The 21,176-nt window shown below is 43.3% G+C and overlaps 1 protein-coding gene across 3 annotated transcripts in view; it reads right to left on the reverse strand.

Annotated features, from left to right (window-relative positions):
• KBTBD12 (kelch repeat and BTB domain containing 12) overlaps positions 1-18,037 on the reverse strand; it is a 68,056-nt gene extending 50,019 nt beyond the window's left edge. For 2 of the 3 annotated variants that reach the window (XM_032802734.1, XM_032802733.2), the window contains exons 1-4: positions 17,966-18,037; positions 7,591-8,761; positions 7,050-7,320; positions 2,143-2,293 (exon numbers count right to left, since the gene is read on the reverse strand). In XM_032802734.1, the coding sequence (XP_032658625.1) occupies positions 2,143-2,293; positions 7,050-7,320; positions 7,591-8,660 (1,492 nt within the window). In that variant the 5' untranslated portion in view covers positions 8,661-8,761; positions 17,966-18,037. Of the gene's footprint in view, positions 1-2,142; positions 2,294-7,049; positions 7,321-7,590; positions 8,762-17,064 lie in introns of all 3 variants that reach the window. The other variant, XM_075073152.1, reaches the window with a different exon arrangement.
• Between the last annotated feature and the right edge of the window lie 3,139 nt (positions 18,038-21,176).

Genomic DNA, 21,176 nt, shown 5'->3' on the forward strand with positions numbered 1-21,176 from the left:
AGCTCTTCAGAAAGCTCTTCTCTGTGTTACAGTATCACATTCACTGTATAGAAGACTGCCAATCTATTTAATTAAATGCATCCCAAGACTGCTTCATTTCTCTCTCCCTGCCTTTTTTGAATCATCACAGAATTCTTGCTCTTGATCTCAGGACACTTGTTCCTAAAATACATGAATAGAGTCTCTTTCTTCACTGACATTGCTGCTGCCTCTACTTATGCACTACATTGTCTGTTTCAAGCTTTCATTATTGTACCTACCACAGAGGACTGGACATCTATATTTTATCATCTCAAAGCACCTTTGAACCTACATAGACAACATTACCTTGATCTGACAACATGCTGAAGTTCACCTGCCAGTGACCTTTGGCAATAACCATTTTCCACTTTTTGACAGTTATTCCTGGCTATGTCTATGGGGACACTCAGTTCCACTGTAGACAAGGGTCTCTCTAAACCAAGACAAAGGCAGGATGGAAGACATTTTCCTCCTCTGTTATCCAAGGATACTCCTCTCATATCACTCCCCTCTTGGAAATCCTCTACTGACTGCCTCTTAAATTCCATATCACATACAAGCTTCTCACCCTCATCTTCATGGCCTTCCACAGTCAAACCCTTGCCTATAATTCTGCTCTCATTCCCACCCACTCCCCTTTCTGTTGTCTACTCTCCTTCCAAGTTACATATTTTTCCTGCTTTTTCCCCCATGCCATTCCCTATGCCTGAAAAACCTTCATTCTTTTTCTGCATTAAACGATCACCTTCTCTTCATTCTGGTTTATCTTTATTTTCCAAGATGTTTGATAGTAGCAAAGTGGACAGGAATCTTCCCACTGACTTTAATAGAAGTTGCACTGGACCTCAGAATAAAAAAGGCTGGTCTTGAGGTTAAGAAATGAGATTGGGATTGCTGGGGTCTAGTCTCTCTTCTGCCAGATCTCTCAGGCAAGTTACCTCACCTTTCTGTACTTCTGTTTCTTCAGCTGTAAAATGGTAGTAATGAATGAGACTCAGGGCCGGTGCAACCATTTAGGCAAACTAGGCGGCCGCCTAGGGTGCCTAGTGGTTGGGGGCATCTAAAAGTCCCCTCAGGCGAGGAGGTGGAGTGGAGGTGAGCTGGGTGGAGTGGTGCGTGGGGGGGGGCACGCGAGGAGAGCTACCCGCAGTAACGAGGGGGCGGTGCACAGGGGAACAGCTCCCCACTCCAGCTTACCTCAACTCTGCCTCCTCCGCTGACCACACAGCCCAGCTCTAAGCCTCTTCCAATCAGTGCTGCAAGCCTGGGCGGGGAGGAGAATTAGAGCAGCACCAGCGTGCTCAGTGGAGGAGGCAGAGCTGAGGTGAGCTGGGGCAGGCTACCCAGGCAGGGTTAGCTGCCATGGCGGGGGGAGGAGAGGAAGAAAGTCTCCCCAGGCAGGGTTAGCTGCCGTGGCAGGGTGGGGGAGAGGGGGGAAGTCTCCCCAGGCAGGGTTAGCTGCCATGGCCGGGGGAGGAGGGGAGGAAATCTCCCCAGGCAGGGTTAGCTTGCCTGGCGGGGCGGGGAGTCTCCTCAGCAGGAGTTAGCTGCGCCGTTGGCAGGGGGTGGGAGGTCCCTCCCCCAAGCGGCCGGTGTAAGCTTTGCCGTGGTGCAGCTAGGGGCGTGGGGGAGTCCCATCCCCTGGATGGACGTTAGTTTTGCCTGGATTTGTGGGGGGAGAGGGTTAGCTGCGCAGGGGGGCTCCCCCAGTTCGGATGCTGAGTTAGCTGCTGTGCGGGAGGCGGGGTTAGCTGGGTGGGAGGTGCAAGGTGGAAGTTTCGCCTAGGGCACGAAACTTCCCTGCACCGGCCCCAATGAGACTTCCCTACCCAAAAGGACTGTCTTGTGAGTCTTGATTCATTAATACTGAGATCCTCTGACGGAAAATGTTAAAGAAATTATATTAAACCAGAGCAATAAAGTTTCATTTCAACTTCACCTAACTGAATTTAAGAATGCAAGAAATTATGAAAAAAAAAAACAAACCCTCAATCCATTTAGTCCAATATACTTTGCCCTACTGTTGAAAACAAAAGGTGCAATCTTTCATTTCAGGGAGGCAAATTGCTGGGAAAAATAAAAAGTGGTTGTGCTATCTGTTAAAAATCTGTTTCCTCTTACCCAAGACATAAATTTCACTGTTGACTACAGCTGTGCTGAAGCGGTATCTGGAGTACTTCATTGGTGTGCACTCTGTCCATTTGTCTTGGCCTGGGTCATACTGCAACATTCTGTTACTTAATCGATCCAGCTCATCGTCAGGGAGATCCATCTGTATGAAATATGACAGCCATATAATAATATAACATTTGGAGCCCTCTGGACACGCCTGTGTGCAATTAATCACGGCAGACAGCTGAGCAGATAAATAACACAAACACAGCAATTATAGCTGTGAAGTGATTCATACTCACTACGATTTACCAACACCTATGACTTGTGGCTGGAAGTACACTGTAGAAGGCAGATGAATAACAGTGCATTTATATTCTACAGCAAAAAAGCTGAGGATTTGGGTAATAACAAAACATTTATGAATATAGCTTTGACAGAACATAGCTCTTTTACAAGGCCTCTGTGAAGCTCTAAGAATAAGTCAAAACCTTTTTTCAATACATTCCTTTCCTCCTGAAGACTGAATTTCTATTTACTTGGTTACTCATGCTGTACCATCAGTTTTGATGGGGTATTTTAAAGGCTGCTCTAAGAACCTCTTTATATACAATATTTGTTCTAAATTAACATATATTTAGTTAACCAACAAATAATTAAAATTGAGCAATTGCTAAATCCTTCCATTTAATAGCTTTAATACTAAACCCCTGCCTTCCAGCTACAGCTTTGATCCCATTATACTCCTCCCATACCAACTCCTGCTACCCCTGTTCATTCCAGTCTTCCTGCCCATTTTCTCTCCCTTTTGGTGTTACGTAAGTCGCTATAATTACGTTTTCAGAGTATGGCGCCTTTAAATGTAAGCAGTCTGCTGTGGGGGAGGGCTCTGAAGTCTTTCAATGAGAGAGAACGCACACATGCATCCTCTGCTTACTCATGGGGTTGTTATATTTGTTCTTTTTTGCTTGTTGTTTTCCTTAGTATAAAGACACTCTGACATCATGGCCATGGGCAAGGAATATAAGCCTAGATAATGAAAGTAATTTACACTGAACGTGCATGCTTTGCTCTTTGCATACGGAACTCTCAACTTTACACTTTTCTTCCACTGCTCCTAGAGTCCGCAACCATCTCGCTGCCTCCTCCCAAACCTACCTGTGATGGCGACCCTCACTCCTGGAGCATCCTATCAGTATAGCATCACAATTACATCCCTGCCTCAGTTTCCCCAGTGGGCTTTCAATAAGGGCAACAAGACACACGTGTATTGAACACAGACCCTGCAGGGGTCCAGTTTATGTAACCCAAAGGTGGAATAGTATACAAATAGGCCTCCCCATCAGCATCTCTAGCTGAAGGGGGAGGGGACTGAATTAACCTTAGTCCATCAACCCCATTTATGTCCAGGTCCCTTACCTGCAAGGCCCTCTTGTCCCAGAATCATCTTCTGGAGCCAGGGCATTTTGTCATTGGCTGGGGAAGGGTCTCTCATTCTGGGACAAGATCCCTACAGACATCAAACCATGACCACCCATCCTCAGAACAGCCTATAATTCCTATGATCAGCGGCTTCTGTTGCTACGTGATGAAGTCCTTCCACAGGGGCCAGGGGCCACGGAGCCTTGGCATTCAGAGCTCCTCCCTTTTGGAGCCTCTCCCAACTAGGAACATTCTTCATTGGTTTCCTTTTCTAGTGGAGGGTGCTCCAGGCTGGGATTGAGGGGTTTGGAGGGCGGGAGGAGGATCAGGGTTGGGGCAGGTGGTTGGGGCGCAGGAGGGGCTTAGGGATGCAAGCTCTGGGCAGCGCTTACCTCAAGCAGCTCCCAGAAACAGTAGCATGCACCCTCTCTGGCTCCTACGCAGAGGCGTGGCCAGGTGCTTCTACACGCTGCCCCATCCGCAGGCACCGCCCTTGCAGCTTCTATTGGCCACAGTTCCCAGGCAGTGGAAACTGTGGGATGGCGCTTGGGGTGCGGGCAGTGCGTGGAGCCCCCTGGCTGCCCCTAAACATAGGAGTCAGAGTGGGGACATTCCGCTGTTTGTGGGAGTCATGTGGCGTGGTGGCACGCACATACTGAACAGCCCCTGATCCCACTCCCTAGCTGGCGCACGGGAGCAGGGCAAGCCCCAGACTCCGCTCCCCCGCGGAAGTTCGAGGGCCGGATTAAATCGGCTGGTGGGCCGCATGTTTCCCATGGGCCGTAGTTTGCCCTCCCCTGATATGCACCTTTAGTGCCTGAGAGGGGAATATTAATATTGAAGCAACATACCTACCACTGGGTCGTTGGTCTTAAAATCTTTATTTCACCACTGTGGCTAATGCATTCTGACCTGTGCAGGTAGATTCTCATGTAACTCCTTATCAGTTAATGTTAAACTGCTCATCCCAAACAACTGTATGCATAGATATGTACTCATGAATTGTCACAGAAAGTGCTAGTTGGCAGGTATCAGTTCCCAGGTGCCTGTATTTTTACTAGTCTTGGCTCAATATTCAGGACAATAGCTTCTCAGGAATTTTAATTCTTAGTTTTAGAGAGCTATCAAGCTAGACAAAAGCTGGGTGTCTACCTTAATATCTATCTTTGTTATATTACAAACCACCCAGCTTGAGCTTTTTACAGCCATATTATTTCCATGTTACGTATGTTCTTGTATTTTAATTATTTTAGAAAAGAGAAAGTATCTTTGCTCAGTTTCCGTGTCAGACCTACTCTCTTATCATTCTGTTGCCTCCTTAGGTATTTCTACACTCAGAATATCTTAACAGATGCAAATTGTGTTTTCTGAACATGTTTTAGGCTTAAATTTTTAAAGATCTGTTTCTAAAAAGTGGTCCCAAACCAATGAGATGTGATCACATTTTTAATATCCTACAGACAACAACATATATAACAAATGTCCCATATAAAGTCTAACACATTTTTTTGGTGGAAAATTGCATTTGTGACCAAACTAATTTTTTGATGAAAAGCATCTGCTTTTCCACTGAAAGTTTTAACTTTTTATTAAAAAAAAAACGCCTAAAATATGGAACAGTTTCCCCAAGAAATGGAGCTGAGCTGTGAAGCTTATATATGGATTTGGACTTGAAATTTACCAGAGTTTATAGGGGTTGGATTTTGGATTCCAGTGTGGGTCCATGTCTTAGAATCATAGAATCACAGAAACGGAAGGGACTGCAAGGGTCATCTAGTCCACAGGTTCTCAAACTATGGGTCAGGACCCCAAAGTGGGTCACGACCCTGTTTTAGTGGGGTTGCCAGGGCTGGTGTTAGATTTGCTGGGGCCTGGGGCCAAAGCCCGAGCCCCACCACTAGGGGCCAAAGCCAAGCCAAGCCAAGGGTTTCAGCCCTGGGTGGTGGTGGGGCTCAGGTTACAGGCCACCTGCCTGGGGCTGAAGCCCTGAGCTTCGGCTTTGCCCCCCTTCCCACATGGGGTGGTGAGGCTTGATCTTTGGCCCCCTCACTTGGGGTGGCAGTGCTCAGGTGGGCTGAGGCTTCAGTCCTGCCTCCTGAGGTCGTGTAGTAATCTTTGCTGTCAGAAGTGGGTCACAGTGCAATGAAGTTTGAGAGCCACTGATCTAGTCTAACACCGTGCCAAGATGCAGGATTTGTTGCATCTCTTAAACACAACTATTTGCTGCTGATAGAAAAGTTATAGAGGACAATTATTAATTAGTGGGATGTGAAAGTGCAAGGGAAGAGCTAAGTATAATCATCACCATGACTTATTTTTAATTAATATTTTGCTGGATTAAAAACTGAGTAAGGACTTCAGGATTTACCCCAGGACTATGCTTTGGTCTACACTGGGGTGGGGGGAGGATCGACCTAAGTTACGCAACTTCAGCTACGTGAATAACATAGCTGAAGTCAACATACTTAGATCGACTTACCGTGGTGTCTTCACCGTGGTGAGTCAACTGCTGCCACTCCCCCATCGACTCTGCCTGCGCCTCTCACCGAGCTGGAGTACAGGAGTCAATGGGAGAGCACTCGGGGGTCGATGTATCACGTCTAGATTAGATGCAATAAATCGATCCCCGCTGGATTGATCGCTCCCCGCCGATTTGGTGGGTAGTGAAGACATATCCAGGGCTGGTGCAACCATTTAGGTGACCTAGGCGGTTGCCTAGGGCGCTAGGATTGGGGGGGCAGCATTTTCTTCGGCAGCGACCGCGGCGGCCGGATCTGCGGACGCCCTGATAGCTGCCGGCATTTAGGCAGAGGGAGCTGTGGGAGGGGGGCACGAAGAGGGCCACCTGCAGCAAGTGAGGGGCTGGGGGGTGGCACGCAGGGGAACTCTCCGCCTCAGTTTACCCCTGCCCTGCCTCCTCCCCCAACATGCCATGGCTGCTTCACTTCTCCCGCCTCCCAGGCTTGCAGTGTCAATCAGCTTAGGTTCCGCAAGCCTGGGAGGTGGGAGAAGTGAAGCAATGACGGCGTGCTCGGGGAGGAGGCGGGGCAGGGGTGAGCTGAGGCGGGGGGCGTGCCTCAGGGTGGGGGGTGGGGAGCTGCCACGGGGGAGGCACGCGTCAGGGTGGAGGCTCAGGGACGGGGGAGGGCGCAAGGTAGAAGTTTCACCTAGGGCATGCCCTTGGTAAAAATGGAACGTGAGTGAAATCATGTTTAGACAGGATGCATTTTTAATTTTTTTCTCACTGAGAAATTCTCTTTGAAACAACTGCCTTTATTATGGGTAGCATATAAATTGAAGATCATATGACATGGACAATATTTCCCCATGGCCTGCTTGATTTTCCCGTTAAAGGTGTGAGAGGAATGAGTGCAATTTATTTTTTGCTTATAACTGAGGTATTTTAACAATGTAAGAAGAGCCACATAGTTAGGCAACACATAAACCAGGTTAGCTAGCTCTTATGTAATAAAATAATTAGTAAACTTCTTTACCTGTGGTGTCCAGCCTCCCATCACATAGAGTTTATTATTTACTGTTACCACAGCATGGCAGGCCAGTTGCACCGGAAGAGGCGCCACGCTTCTCCAGCTATCTTGCTCCAAGGAATACTTCTCAACACAGTTTGTGACCAGATATTGATTTTTCAGTTTCATTTGTCCTCCTATGACATACAGGTCATTATGAACAGTGCCCAAGGCATAAAGTTCACGAAACTGAGCAGTGCACAAACTTTGCCAAAACCGGTTTCCTCTACTGTGGTACCTGTAGGAAAATTCAAAGTTAGAAACTGTGGTTCTGATAAAATCATATCGGGGTCAGGATTTGGCCCTAAATATAGAAGGAAATGCCTCAGTGTTTCAGGGAGAGGAACAGATTGCCCTGTATAACAAATTGCTTTGGGTAACTGAAATCTGTATACAAACATATGGGGAGAATGCTTTCTCTAGTGGTCTTTTCCTGTTCCAGGAATATTATTTATAGTTTAACTTTAAAACAATGATTAATTTTTTCCTCCCGTTTGAGGATACACACCTATAAATTTCAATGTTCTTGGCTTTTTGTCCAGACATTTTGACAGCACTGGCCTCTCCTGCCACAATAATATCGTTGTTCTCAGTGACAACACCGGTATACACACATCCTAAACCCTCACCATACTTCGGAGAGGAAATGAAGTAAGTCTTTTGTGTTGCAGGAGCGTAACAAAAACTGGCATCTGCATAGCTACCATGTCTTGATCGAATCCCCAGAGAATTATTGCCAATGCAAAGTAGAAGACTGGTGGTCTCCATACCATAGCGAAGACTGAGAGAGGGGTGGTTGGATTTCTTTATGGTTTCTAATGCTCCATCAATCATATCATGGCATTCTGAATTAGACAGAAGCACCGTGTTCCTTTTCTGAGCTTCCAACAGGAAAGAAGGGCTTACAAGTTCCAGTCTCACTTGCTTCAGGAGTTCAATCAGGTGCTCGAGACGTGATTTTCTGCTATGGTTCACCCATCTGAGGACCAAGTCCAAAATGCTCTCCTCCCGGGATACATTCAGATCATCTGATCTTATGAGACTCAGCAATTGCTGTGCTTCAATCTCTAATATTTCTTCATGCAAGCTCACCTCAGCAAAGTGCTGATACAAATATTGTCTAGCTTGATCAGACAATTCTTCTGCCCCAATGTGCTTTGCAAAATAGTAGATCCCCACACAGTTGGAAGCATCCATATGGTCCATCATGTATTTCTGACACACACTGAAAACATCTTCCATCTGCATAAAAAATGCAGCAACAGCAACACTTTGGACATTGAAATTAGTGAGGTTCAAATCTGCATTGTACATGTAGTTGAGTATTATGGACACACTCTCTGATGAGATGTCATAGAGCACCACTTCTCTTTGGGTGCATTCAAGCAAGCCACAGGTAAACATGGCTTTGAAATAGGGACTGAATGCAGCCAATATCAGTTTATGGCAGGGGAACTTCTCACCTTCTGCTACAAGGACCACATCAATCATTTGTGTTAATTCTTTCATACTGTTTAATTGATCCAGTAAAGTCAAGCTATGTCGCAGCTTCCTTTTCCCTTCAGTCTTGTGATCCATGATAAAACTCCAAATTTTCTATTTTTAAATCTCTGCAAGAACTTGCTTGATTTTTGGAAGGTCTATTTGCGTGTTCGATATGCCGTCACCATAAAATATTTCTGAGGGGAGGAAAGCATATAATTTTCTTATAAGAATAAATCCTCAGACAATTGAATTTTGCTGTTAAATCCTAATGATAGTAAGCATTTCTAGAGAACAGGTTACAAAACATTAGTACATACTTGAGCATGTATAACAGTTTCATTTTCAAACTGAGCTTGATTCCAAGATGAGGACTATAGCATTTTCACTTTCATTTTTGATGCCTGAACAAATGAAATACAGTTTTCATTTTGCATCTCAAATTGATACATATTTTTAATATTCTGATTGGTCACTGGCATTTAATATAAAAATATTGCATTACAGTAATGTTCTCATGATGTAATACATGCTACCAAGTATTTATGGTATTGTTTAGAGAGATCCAAGAGATTAAATATTACTTCCCAACTGGAATTAAAATTACAAGGACAAGTCCTCCAGGTCTCACTCAATCAAAATTTACTGATATTATATGTAGACATCCAGCTACCTGCTAACTGAAAATTTGCCCCGTGTTTCTGCTTAGCTTAAAAATCAGTTATTGGTGTTGACAATGACACTCGTCAATTGAGCCGATTTTGATGTATGCTGTCAGGTTAAAAGTCATATGTTTTATTGACCTTACCTATGTGACGAATAGGTTTCACACCTCAGATTATTCAAATTGAAAGAAATTTAAAATTTACTTGTCACCATTACCTTTTACATTTATCTCACCCTAGATTCTGTTTATAGTCCATTTAGAATCACTTTCAGGCTGTCATAGGCTAACACAGTGTTGCAGTATTTGCCTTGCAAACTCTGCAACCCAGTGGGAGTTCTGCGACTGCAATTAATGCAGGGTTGATCCCTAATTAAAGTCTTTTGCCTGCTTTGACTAGTTTTAGATGTGATAAAACTCCAAGGGAAAAAATATTCTTTCAACAACTATAATTTTCTCTATGCCATTTGGCTCACAGTTTTTCTTCCTTTTTCCTGACAAGTCACAGATATAAAAATGAAATACAAAGGGCCTGATTTCAAGGTATTTACATTGGCAAATAACTGGAATAACACGTTGCGAGTCAGTGTTCTCCAAAAACAAAGGCCACCTCAAATGATCTTTGGGGTTCAGTAATTTTTCCCTTTCTCCCCTCAGTTTTCTTATCAGTCAAAGAAACCCCAAACCTTCCTTTCAGAGTTCTCTTTTGTAGCTTCCTGCTGTCACCTCTCTGTGGGCCTGATCCAAAGTCTATTAAAGCAAATGGAAAGATTCTCAATGACTGTAAAAGTCCATGGATCAGGCCTTCAAGCTTCAGTACACACACATACACATACACACCCCTAAAGAAAACCAGTCCACCACGCAGATGCTGAATGTCACCTTATAGTTCGGCTTGTCACTTTGAAATCATCTAGTCCATCAGTGGCACACTTCACTGCTCACTGTTCCTTAAAGACTTCAGCAGGAGTTTTGTCTGGGTAACATGACCACCAATGCAAGTGAGTGAGGAATTCAGATTCACTATAATTTTACACCAGAGTAAATGTCCATAGTGTAAGATGGTAGAGATTCAAGCCCACTAAGCCCATAAAAAGGGCCTGTTTACACAACAGACCTGGTTCTCTGCTCAAACTGGGGTCAAAGATGTAATGGGCAATCGGCAGACACTGGGTGGCACCATCTACCCATTAGTCCCCCCTGCATCTCTCGGCTCAGCTCCCAGCTTACAGAAGAGTATTGAGAGAAAATCCCTGCACTTCTGTCCTCCCACTAGCAGGGACAGCCATGAGGCGGCCTCCTACTCAGTGCAGTAGCAGATACCACCCTGCCTCTCCCCCTGCTGGCAGCCTTCTCTGTGGGTTTGAGGGGAAAAGTAGGGCAGGCAGAGAAGATGTCATTGAGGAGAGTCAACCCTAGACCTGGTGCTCGCATGGCAAGGGAAAGGAGGAGGACCACAGGTGAGCGGGAGAAAGGCTGCAGGAAGTAGGGAGAGACCCACAGGGATACACAGGGTAGGGGATTGTTCTTAGATCTGAGGACAGTGCGCTGAGGAGAGGGGAGGACGAACATCAGAACCAGTGGAGGGAAAGCAGAAGAAAGAGGAATGGAGGGAGAAAGTTAGGTTCTATCTACCTACCTACCCATCACCATCACATCTGAGGACCTCCATTCTTCCCAAGTGTTTCAAAATACAGTCCTGTCTGCCTGCACTGTGACATTTACCATGTTGGAGAACACCGTTAAAACACGGCCATTCCTCCCCACAGTTATTAACTTAAAATAATATGATCTGGTAGTGTTGTTGGAAGGGGCCTGGGACTAAACAATGGGCCTGAGCCTGCATTGTTTTACACCAGCGTAACTCCGTTTACTACTGATTTGCACCAGGGTATCTGAGGGGAGAATCCGGCTCATGTTTCTAAACTATGTGCTACAGCCTTTCCAAAGGCCTTTACGTAGCTCAGTGACATCGTTTAATAAGGTTTGGTGCCATCTATAGTGGCCCCAGATGGTATTTTAATTGAATTTTAATTATTTATATACTGTATCTTTATGTTTATCCAAACAGAAAAAATGTGAAGGACACGGTGCTTTTGTAATCTTTTTCTTTGTACCTCACAACCTCCCCAATTCAGTTTAAAAGCTATGGACTTGGAGATACACTGATATAAAACCGGTGTGAGGGGAGAATGAGGCCCTGTAAATCTGTGCCAATGCACATGTATCTGTCATGTCTAGAGGCATCAGTGTTTTAACACACTTTTTGTCTGAAGGGTGATAATGAGACAGTACTGTTACAGAACTGTGTTAAGGAATCATGTTACAGCGTAAGTGACTTGTAGACAGGCTGTAAAGCCATGGTATAGCCATGTTTGAAAGCTGTCATAAAGACGGTCATAAAGCTGCTCCCAAATCCTGCAAACACTAAATAGGACTATTCAAATAAGAAACATTATACACAAGCAGTAGCAGGATCTCAGTCTGCAGCTGTAGTGAGCACCTCCCTGTAGCATTAACAAGAAGACTCTAGGCTGTAGGCTCATTTTCGTTAACAAAAAAGACATCAATATGAAAAACATAAGTGTACGAAATTATAAAAAAATCCACTGAAGGGCTCCTCACAGCAGAGTCCACATCTCTCTGTAGTGTCAAAGTTTAGAAATCAGAATTATCTCCCAAGCGAGGAAGGGCTGTGCAGTTACAGTACCAGCCCCAGGACTGTGCTTTCAGTTAAGATGTTTGCATAACTAGTCATCAAGCTGTTTTAGCAAGTTATGTGGATTTCTTACACTGAATCTACAGTAATGGCCAGAAATTCAATTGACTTTGTCACTTCTTTCCATTTTCCAAGTCTTGAGCTCAACATAACAAATTTGAGCAATGGATCAGGATTATTACCAGGTTTTAAAAATGTATTTGGAAAACAAACCATAACTTTGTAGTATCTCTGAGGGCCAAATTCTGAGTTTATGACTCAGTTTGTACTCAGTGAAAAGAAGTGAGAATTTTGCTGGAGTAAAGACTTAGTGGAGAATGAAAAAGGACCTCAGGACTGGGCCCTATGCTTGTGAAAGGTGACAAAGATGACAGTATAGCCACTTTTTGCTATTTACATTGAAATTGAATATTTGAGAACCCATTACACTACTGATCCAGTAGCTGACTTCACTGGGAGTTCTGCCTAGGGCTTGTAGGATTAATTGGGCCTTAAAGTTGAATAGCAAATGATTTTTTAAGTAGGAGTTGCCTTTTTTTTATATTTCGTTATGAAGAAGGAATAAAATTACTTCAACTTTAACTGCAGTTAACACTTTTCAGATCTGAAGTTATACTATTTATCTCTCCTCATAAGAACTGCGCATTTCTTTAGCTTCCTCCAATCAAAGATCTCAAAGCACTTCCACAAACATTACTGAATGAAATCTTGCAACCCCCCTTGTGAGGTAGGGATTTTTCCCAGTCTACAGATGAGGAAACTTGGGCACAAAGAACTGAAAGGTTACTGAGTAAGACTGAAGATGAACCAGGAAATAAACCCGGGGGTGAAAAAATTCTTTCATTGGCTTCAGTGGAGCCAGAATTTAACTCTTATGCTTCAGCTACAATACCATCATTCTCTTCCTGGCTTTTAGTTTAACATTTCATTTAGGTGAGGTAACTGGAAGGACATTACTACTCTCACATACATTATTGGAAAGGTTATTAAAAGGATAATAATAAAATGGGGCTGCTCTGCTTTCTGCTCTGGTTTATAAAAGGAGAAGATGGAACATTTATATTAAAGAAAGGATAAATGGGACACAAATGTAAATTGCAGCCAGATACTGTATTTATATCAAGCAAAGGGCTTGGATGTCATTATAAAACTTCCAGTACAATGCTCAAGTGTTTTGTAAGGTCACCAAACGCCTGAAATATATTTATAGCCTTAAGTATCAGAGGGGTAGCCGTGTTAGTCTGAATTTGTAAAAGCAGCAGAGAATCCTGTGGCACCTTATAGACTAACAGACGTTTTGGATCATGAGCTTTCGTGGGTGAATACCCACTTCGTCAGATGAATGTCATGATCCAAAACGTCTGTTAGTCTATAAGGTGCCACAGGATTCTCTGCTGCATTTATAGCCTTGTTTGCTGATTTTAATATTTTTTGGTTGTGAAAAATGGATCTAGTTGGAAATCTTCCATTGCAAATGTTACTTTATTTCAGAGCAACATTCTTGATTTACTTCCTATTCTCGTCTGCTACCTTTATATTTATTTTACCTGTTTTGTTAGTTAAATTAAATATTCTTCGCTGTGAAGTGCACCTTATTAATAATAATAATACATCATGTTATGCAAAAACTAAAGCTTACCCTCTCCGAGACTTTAGGGTGCTGCATGAACAGTTAAAAACATAAATAAATACACAGTTGTGATCTCAGAATCTTGAGTTCCAGCTTTTATGAAATTGTCATACTGTAAGCATACTCTGTCCTTGATTCTCAGTTCCACTACAGCCCCTTTACGCTGCTCCAACGCAGAGGGACTGTAAACCAGGTAGAGCTGCCCATCCCCTCAAAATTTCCCTTGTATAGAGAGATTTCTCAATTGGGGTAGAGTCAGCACTGTGAGTCTGTCATGCCTCTACACAGGCAGCCTGGCTGAGGGAAAAGGGTGTGGCTGGATTACCTTTGTGCTCCAACAATTCCCAGCCACCAGAATAAGCCCTTGTGGAAGATGGCAGTCAGATGTAAGACAGAGCAGCCTTCAGGCCAATCCTAGAATCTGGAGGGTACAAAGGTGGTACAAAAGGTTCCTTTGTCCCATCTTCCTTTGGGTTCTGAACAAAGCACTGCTCAGTCAAAGCCAAGAACTGGGGCCTCTGCCTACATATTCTTTATGTTTTCTATGCTCTGATGAGCTAGGAAGAAAATATGTTGATTACACATACTTTATGCCCTGGCTAGCAGCCACTAGAGATGTAAATCAATATCAGGGTGATAACATTACAAACTGTGTGTTCAGAATCCCAATATTATATGGACACAAATTAGATACTAGGAATGGCAATATACAAAAACCTGTAGGAGAACACTTCAATCTCCCTGGCCACACAATAGCAGATTTAAAGGTAGCCATCCTGCGGCAAAAAAACTTCAGGACCAGACTTCAAAGAGAAACTGCTGAGCTTCAGTTCATCTGCAAATTTGACACCATCAGCTCAGGATTAAACAAAGGCTAGCCAACTACAAAAGCAGTTTCTCCTCCCTTGGTGTTCACACTTCAACTGCTAGAAGAGGGCCTCATCCTCCCTGATTGAACTAACCTCGTTATCTCTAGCCTGATTCTTGCTTTCATATTTATATCTTTCTCTGGAAATTTCCAGGACATGCATCCAACGAAGTGGGTATTCACCCACGAAAGCTCATGCTCCAATATGTTTGTTAATCTATAAGGTGCCACAGAACTCTTTGCCAATATTATATTACTGTATGGCCTTTAGTAATGGGCTTTACTTTCTAGAAAATCTCCATCTAAATGACTTAAGAGCCCAAGTTCCATTTTCAAAAGTGATTTAGGCTTTCACTGTGACATAGGCTCCTAAGTCACACAGGCATTTTGAAAATTATGCCCATAGGGCCTGATCCAAGTCCCAGTGAAGTCAAAGGAATGGCTCACATTGATTTAAATGGGAGCTGGATCAGACCTATAACTAGTATGTCTTTTCATTGTTCTAGGTGATTTGCACTGAGTTGCTTTGAGCTGGAATGGAGGGGGTGATGAGGCTTTAAACTTTTCTGAGGTTGTAGACACTGCAAGTAGAATTCTGTCTTTGGGATGAGATTGGCCCATATAACAAACAGTGTGAGTGTATTTTGCTCATTTCTTTTTTCAAAACCCTTTAGTACACATTTATTTTCACCCAGTTCTAGGCAATGTGTTCTTATGCACCCCACACATGGGCTGGCTTCTGCTAGAAAGCTTGTTGCTGGACATGCTCTTGATAGGCTCCCTAGTGATCTTCAGTGTGCACATGGTGTGCTTGACAGCTTTCATTTAAAAAACCCCAGGATCATCACTGACAAACAGCGTACCTGACCTTGTGTTTGCTACTGTGATGTATATAGCTGTGTAACTGTTATGACCCTGTTTGTGTGTACTGTACTTTTAAAATGCTAACTGCTGTCAGCAGAGACTGGCAGCCATTTTGTGTTACGTTCAGGTCAGATTGCTACTGAGGACACACACACGCACACACTGCTCCCTCATGCAGGGCTGGTTCCAGGCACCAGCTCAGCAAGCAGGTGCTTGGGGCGGCTAACAGTGAGGAGCGGCACGTCCGACTCTTTGGCAGCAATTCGGTGGCGGGTCCTTCACTCCCTCTCGGAGCAAAGGACCAGCCGCCAAATTGCCACCAAAGACTGAAGCGGCGGCAGTAGTGCCACAGATCACGATCGCGGTTTTTTTTCTTTCTTTTTTTTTTTTGCTGCTTGGGGTGGCAAAAACCCTGGAGCTGGCCCTGCCCTCATGGACACTTACTTTTCTTCTTCCTGGTTTTGTTGCTCTCTTAAACTAAAGTAAAAATAATTCAGACTTAACATAGCATTTTGCTCTTTGGGTGTGGAGAAACAACACAACACCTAACAATGGGTTTTTCAGCATTTTACAATGCTACACAAACTGTTGGCTGTCTCTTTGATCAGTGGACATTTGAAGATGCTTTGATTGCTTTTCAAAGGGGTTGTGTGGTGTGTGATCCAGAAAAGTTCTGACATTGAGAACTGCATTTATTGCCAGCCCAGAGCCCTGAATAGGGTGACCAGATGTCCTGATTTTACAGGGACAGTCCCGATTTTTGGATCTTTTTCTTATATAAGCTCCTATTACCCCCTTCCCCCGTCCCAATTTTTCACACTTGCTGTCTGGTCACCCTAGCCCTGAAGTGGAGTTAGATTAATACTGATTCATTCCCAGCAAATACATCTCTACCTTGATATAACGTTGTCCTCAGGAGCCAAAAAATCTTACCGTGTTATAGGTGAAATTGCGTTATATTAAACTTGCTTTGATCCACCGGAGTGCGCAGCCCTGCCCCCCTGGAGCACTGCTTTACTGCGTTATGTTCAAATTCATGTTATACCGGGTCATGTTATATCGAGGTAGAGGTGTACGAGGAATTTTTTTTTCTTTAAATGTTACAGATTCATAAATATCAAAGAGCTAGGAATTAAATGACAATTATGCCTTAGCCTGACTTTAATTTGAGCATGCTCCAAAACCCTGGGAAATCAATGAAGAGACTCCCATCGACTGTATTGGGCATTAGATCAGGGACTTTGTGCACATAAAAATTAGCACAAGCAAATTCCTGTGTTGGCAGTTTTTGTGCACTAATCAGTGGTACATGAAAGCAATCTAAGTTATACACACAAAACCCATTTTTTGTTCAATTTGCATTGCACTTTGCAGATGGGTTTTGAGTACATAAAAATATCATTTGCACAGAGAAGTGATAGTGCACAAAAAGTGCATGCACAAGTATTTTACACCGAAAATTATGTATTCAGAAAACAACGCCATTTTTCTAAAATTTCCTCTGTTAGCTAAATCCATCTGCCAAAGCTCTCAAGTTTCTCTTTTTGTTTGTATAAACATGTTTGATATACCAGAAAATACTGAAAAGCTTGAAATATTATTCATGTTTTTGCTTTTATAAATTGTTTGGACTATTTTGCGATTACAATATGTGTAATTTAATAATTTGTATAAACCAATTTCCACTTTCATTTTTTAAATTGGCAAAACTTGTGAAATATAATTGACAATAATTACTTGAAAAACTTTACTTACCAGAGCAGTCATCTGGTTAGCAAATGCTAGTGTTCTAAGAGTTAACATCTCCTGTCAATCAACAGTGCGATTCAAATAGCTTGCTGGTTGTAGAACCCTGACCTCTTGACCTCAGCATTTCACTAGTTACTGTACAATTTATGTGAATCTATCCTTTCCTATAACTTTCCCTAGTTTTAGTTTCAGTCAGTAGCAGGCAAATATCATTGTAGGGCTATATGCCTCCTCCCCACCACCTCAAATGCAACCGAGCAACCCAGGGCAACAACATAGCAGTAAATCTCGAACAGCCCCACAATGACACACCTACACTACAAATTCAGAACTCCACAGTCCAGGTCAAACCTAGGCACATGCAAATCCTTAGACAGCAGAGCAACTGGTTCTCCAAGAGCCCTTGCTGAAGGTGCATGTATTTTTCAGATTTGCAGAGAGTGCAAAGGTCCCTATATTGGTGTGTGAAGCACTGGGACCCCCAAGTTTCTACATCTGCAGGGAGTCTCTGTTTTCACATCTACTGCAAACCCCATATAACTACAAATAGACCCCTGGTTTTGTTCTCAGGGGTTCCCATATTGATATCCCTGGGAATGAGTCCCATATGCCCATTTTGAAATCTACAGAGAGCCCTATATGGAAGTGAGAGGGCCTTTGTTTCAGCACCTCCAGGGGGTGCTCAACAGGTGCAATGGGCTCCAATTTATCTGTTTCATGTAACTGCCAATGGGCCCCAGTTTTGACATCCCTATGTGGCCCCCTAAGATCTTCAGGGCCTCTCCAACCCTGCCCACGACAATAACACCCCCGCAACAATCCACAGTGGGACTTGCTCACTGCTTGTGAGCCTCAGCAACAAATCCCCTTCTCTCTTGTGCCTAGAGATGGGAGTGGATATATTTACCTTTCTCCCTATTGTCCCCGATGCCTCTGGATCTGCATATGTCTGGGAAACTGTGTGAGAGAGAGACAAGGGGGGCAAATGGGAGTGAAAGAGATACCTCATATGGCTGCCGCTTATCTGAGAGCCTCATGTGGACAGAGAGGGAGCCAGGGTTATTATTAGGCTTGGCTGGGTTCCTGGCTGTGAGGGAGCCGTTTTAATAATAATATCTATCTCATAGAACTGGAAGGGAACCTGAAAGGTCATTGAATCCAGTCTCCTGCCTTCAATAGCAGGACCAAGTACTGATTCTGCCCCAGATCCCTAAGTGGCCCCCTCAAGGGCTGAACTTACAATGCTGGGTTTAGTAGGCCAATGCTCAAACCACTGAGCTATCCCTCCCCATCAAAAGCTTTTTCTAATTTACCTCGATTTCAGTAAGGCATTTGATACGGTTCCACATGCAGAGTACATTAGGACTAAATGAAAGGCCTTGGATTGGCACTGGCGTCTCCCATTACCCCTCTTCCTTCCGCTAACTGATTTGCCATCAGCCACATATAGCTATTAAGACAACATTGGGATCCTTGTGTGACCAGACAGCTGCCACTGCACCTTCTCACTGCGTCTCCGTGGGGTTCTGCTTCCGCCTTCTCCACGAACTGCTCCGCTTTACCAGCCACTCCACTCTGCTCCTCCAGCCATCCTCACAAACTGCTCCGCTCCGCTCTGTGAGCTGCTCCAACTGTCCCCGCAAACTGCTCGGCTCCGCTCACTCCATGGGCTGCTCCACTCGTCCTACAGCTATTCTGCTCTGCCAGCTGCTCTGCTCCACCAGCTGTCCTGTGATCCGCTCCAGCCGTCCCCACAAACTGCTCCACTCCACTCTGCCAGCTGCTCTGTTCTGCTGTTTAGCTTCAGGCTCCCCCACTAGTTAGCTCAGTGCTCTCAGCTCAGTAATTCCAGCTCTTTAGTGATTTCAACTCTTAGTGATCTCAGCTCATAGTAGGGGAGCCCCAGTGCTAGTGCACCATTAGCCCAAAGTGAGTTCAGCTCAGTAACCTGTATCTAGATTCTTAAGGGAATAAAAAAATCAACTCTGACAGAGGAGTGGGTGGAACTGGTGATTCTGACTCCACAAGGCGCCTACACTACCAGGCACAGATATCTGCCCCTAGCCTCTCTCAGTTTGCTGGGTTTTAGAACCCATGTCCCTTGTCTAGCAAGTACCACCCAACTGAGGTTGAGTCGTTTCTGTCACAAAGCAGTCCCACAGCTCAGCAGACCTTAACTCTCAGCTCTGAGCAGAAAAAAAAGGGAAGGGCATTTTAGGTTAGAGATTTAGATATGAAGACATGAGGATCTGATTCTCCTCTCACATTGGTGTAAATCAGGAGTAAATCCCCTGATGTCAAGAGGCCAGGCCAATGAAGCCACAGTACACCAGCTGAGGATATGAGCCAATATAGTTCCACCAATGTAAAACAGTCTAAATTAGAGGAGACTCTGAAGGCCCTCGATCAATCATTTAAATCTTAATATATTTTGAAGCAAGGACAGAAAAGATATATCTTAGAATTAAGGTCACGCAAGAGATTAATTTTATGCCTACAGTTTTACTTGAAAGGGATATTAAAGCTGGTCTCATGGTACTGAAAATCTTTTTTCCCTCCTTTTTTATTTTTTAAACACACCATTGATTAATTGTAATAGCTTGGAAAATTGAAACTGAAATATGTTTCTTTATCGAGATTTTTTATTCCGTTACTTGCATTCAGTGGTTTGTTATCATAGGTTTTTCAAAAGTACCAGGAAGAACACTCAGGCACACTGAGCTGCTACAGCTGATTTTGTTTGCTTTTAAGATGACTGTCCCATCAAAAAATACATATATAAAAAATTGCCATAGAATTTTCTAGTTGAACTAAGAAAAAATTAAGCTGATAAAATTTTATGCCTGCTCCTCTTTTCTGTTGACCACATTACATGGATATATGGTTGTATAAATTACTAGATTGTTCTTGTTAAAGCTTCAGCTTTATCTTAGAAATAAAAATATCCAGTCTGACACCATATTTTTTAGAAGCCAAGAAGGAACATTAGACTGAGGATGAAAAGCCACAGCTGTGATAAAAGTGAACCATATCCCCCAAATTGCCTTGTTCCCCTATTTAATGGAACAATTTATAGTATCTTGGCGGTTAACACAGACTGCTTATGTAATAAATTATATTTATTTGAAATCATATTGCTGACATAATAATAATAATAATGTTTCACTTCTGGGTGCATTTCTTGAGCTAATTTGGATAATGAGCCTGTTTCATAAAAACGAGGCTTTTCAAACAAATTTATTTTTGTCATTAATGTAATTCTGAATATTTCTGTTGCAATTAATTGAAATTAATCAAGGGGCCTGACTCATCACTATAATACTTTAGTTTTATGCCAGTGTAACTCCACTGAAATCAGTGGTGTTTTACCTGTGTAAAACTGGAGTAACACAGTGGTGAATCAGGCCTAAAACGTTTCTGTTTAAATTAAAGCTCTTCTTCAGTATAAACCTACCCTGTCTTCCTCTTCTTCATACAATTGAGTCATAATCCTTCCTTTATGAGATCATTATCTGTTGTCATGGTGATGATAAGAATACTATGACTGACTAAGGAGTGGGTGAGGACTTACGTTTTTACTTAACTTCAGCAAATTAGTAATAACAGCAAAAGGAAAAAAGACTTGTGATAATCGGACAAATAAGTGATTCTTTTAACACTTTTAAAATATAAATGCTTTTACAGGGAGATGCAGAGGTTAGTGTATTATTTGATACTGATATATACAAAGACTGATACATACATAAAAAGACAGATGTACAGGTAAATATTATAAAGGAGTAGAAATCCTGGTTGGGTTTGGGGCTTTGGTGTGGTGTTTTGCATGGCACTGTCCATGCAGTACATACTAACTTCCATGTAACTGGCATGAACAGAGTATTTTCTTTCTGATCATTGCTCATTAGTGAATACCAAGCTGTATGGACCAGATCCTGCCCTCCTTTTTCAAGAAAAACATACATTGACTTCCAGGGAGTACATTTTTCTGAGGGCTTGGCTACACTTGCAAGTTGCAGCGCTGGCGAGGGGGTTACAGCGCTGCAACTTAGCAGGTGTCTACACTTAAAAGCTCAGCCAGCGCTGCAACTCCCTGTTTGCAGCGCTGGCTGTACACCTGG

This window comes from Chelonoidis abingdonii, chromosome 17 (genome assembly GCF_003597395.2).
Source record: "Chelonoidis abingdonii isolate Lonesome George chromosome 17, CheloAbing_2.0, whole genome shotgun sequence".
Taxonomy (NCBI): Eukaryota; Metazoa; Chordata; order Testudines; family Testudinidae; genus Chelonoidis; species Chelonoidis abingdonii.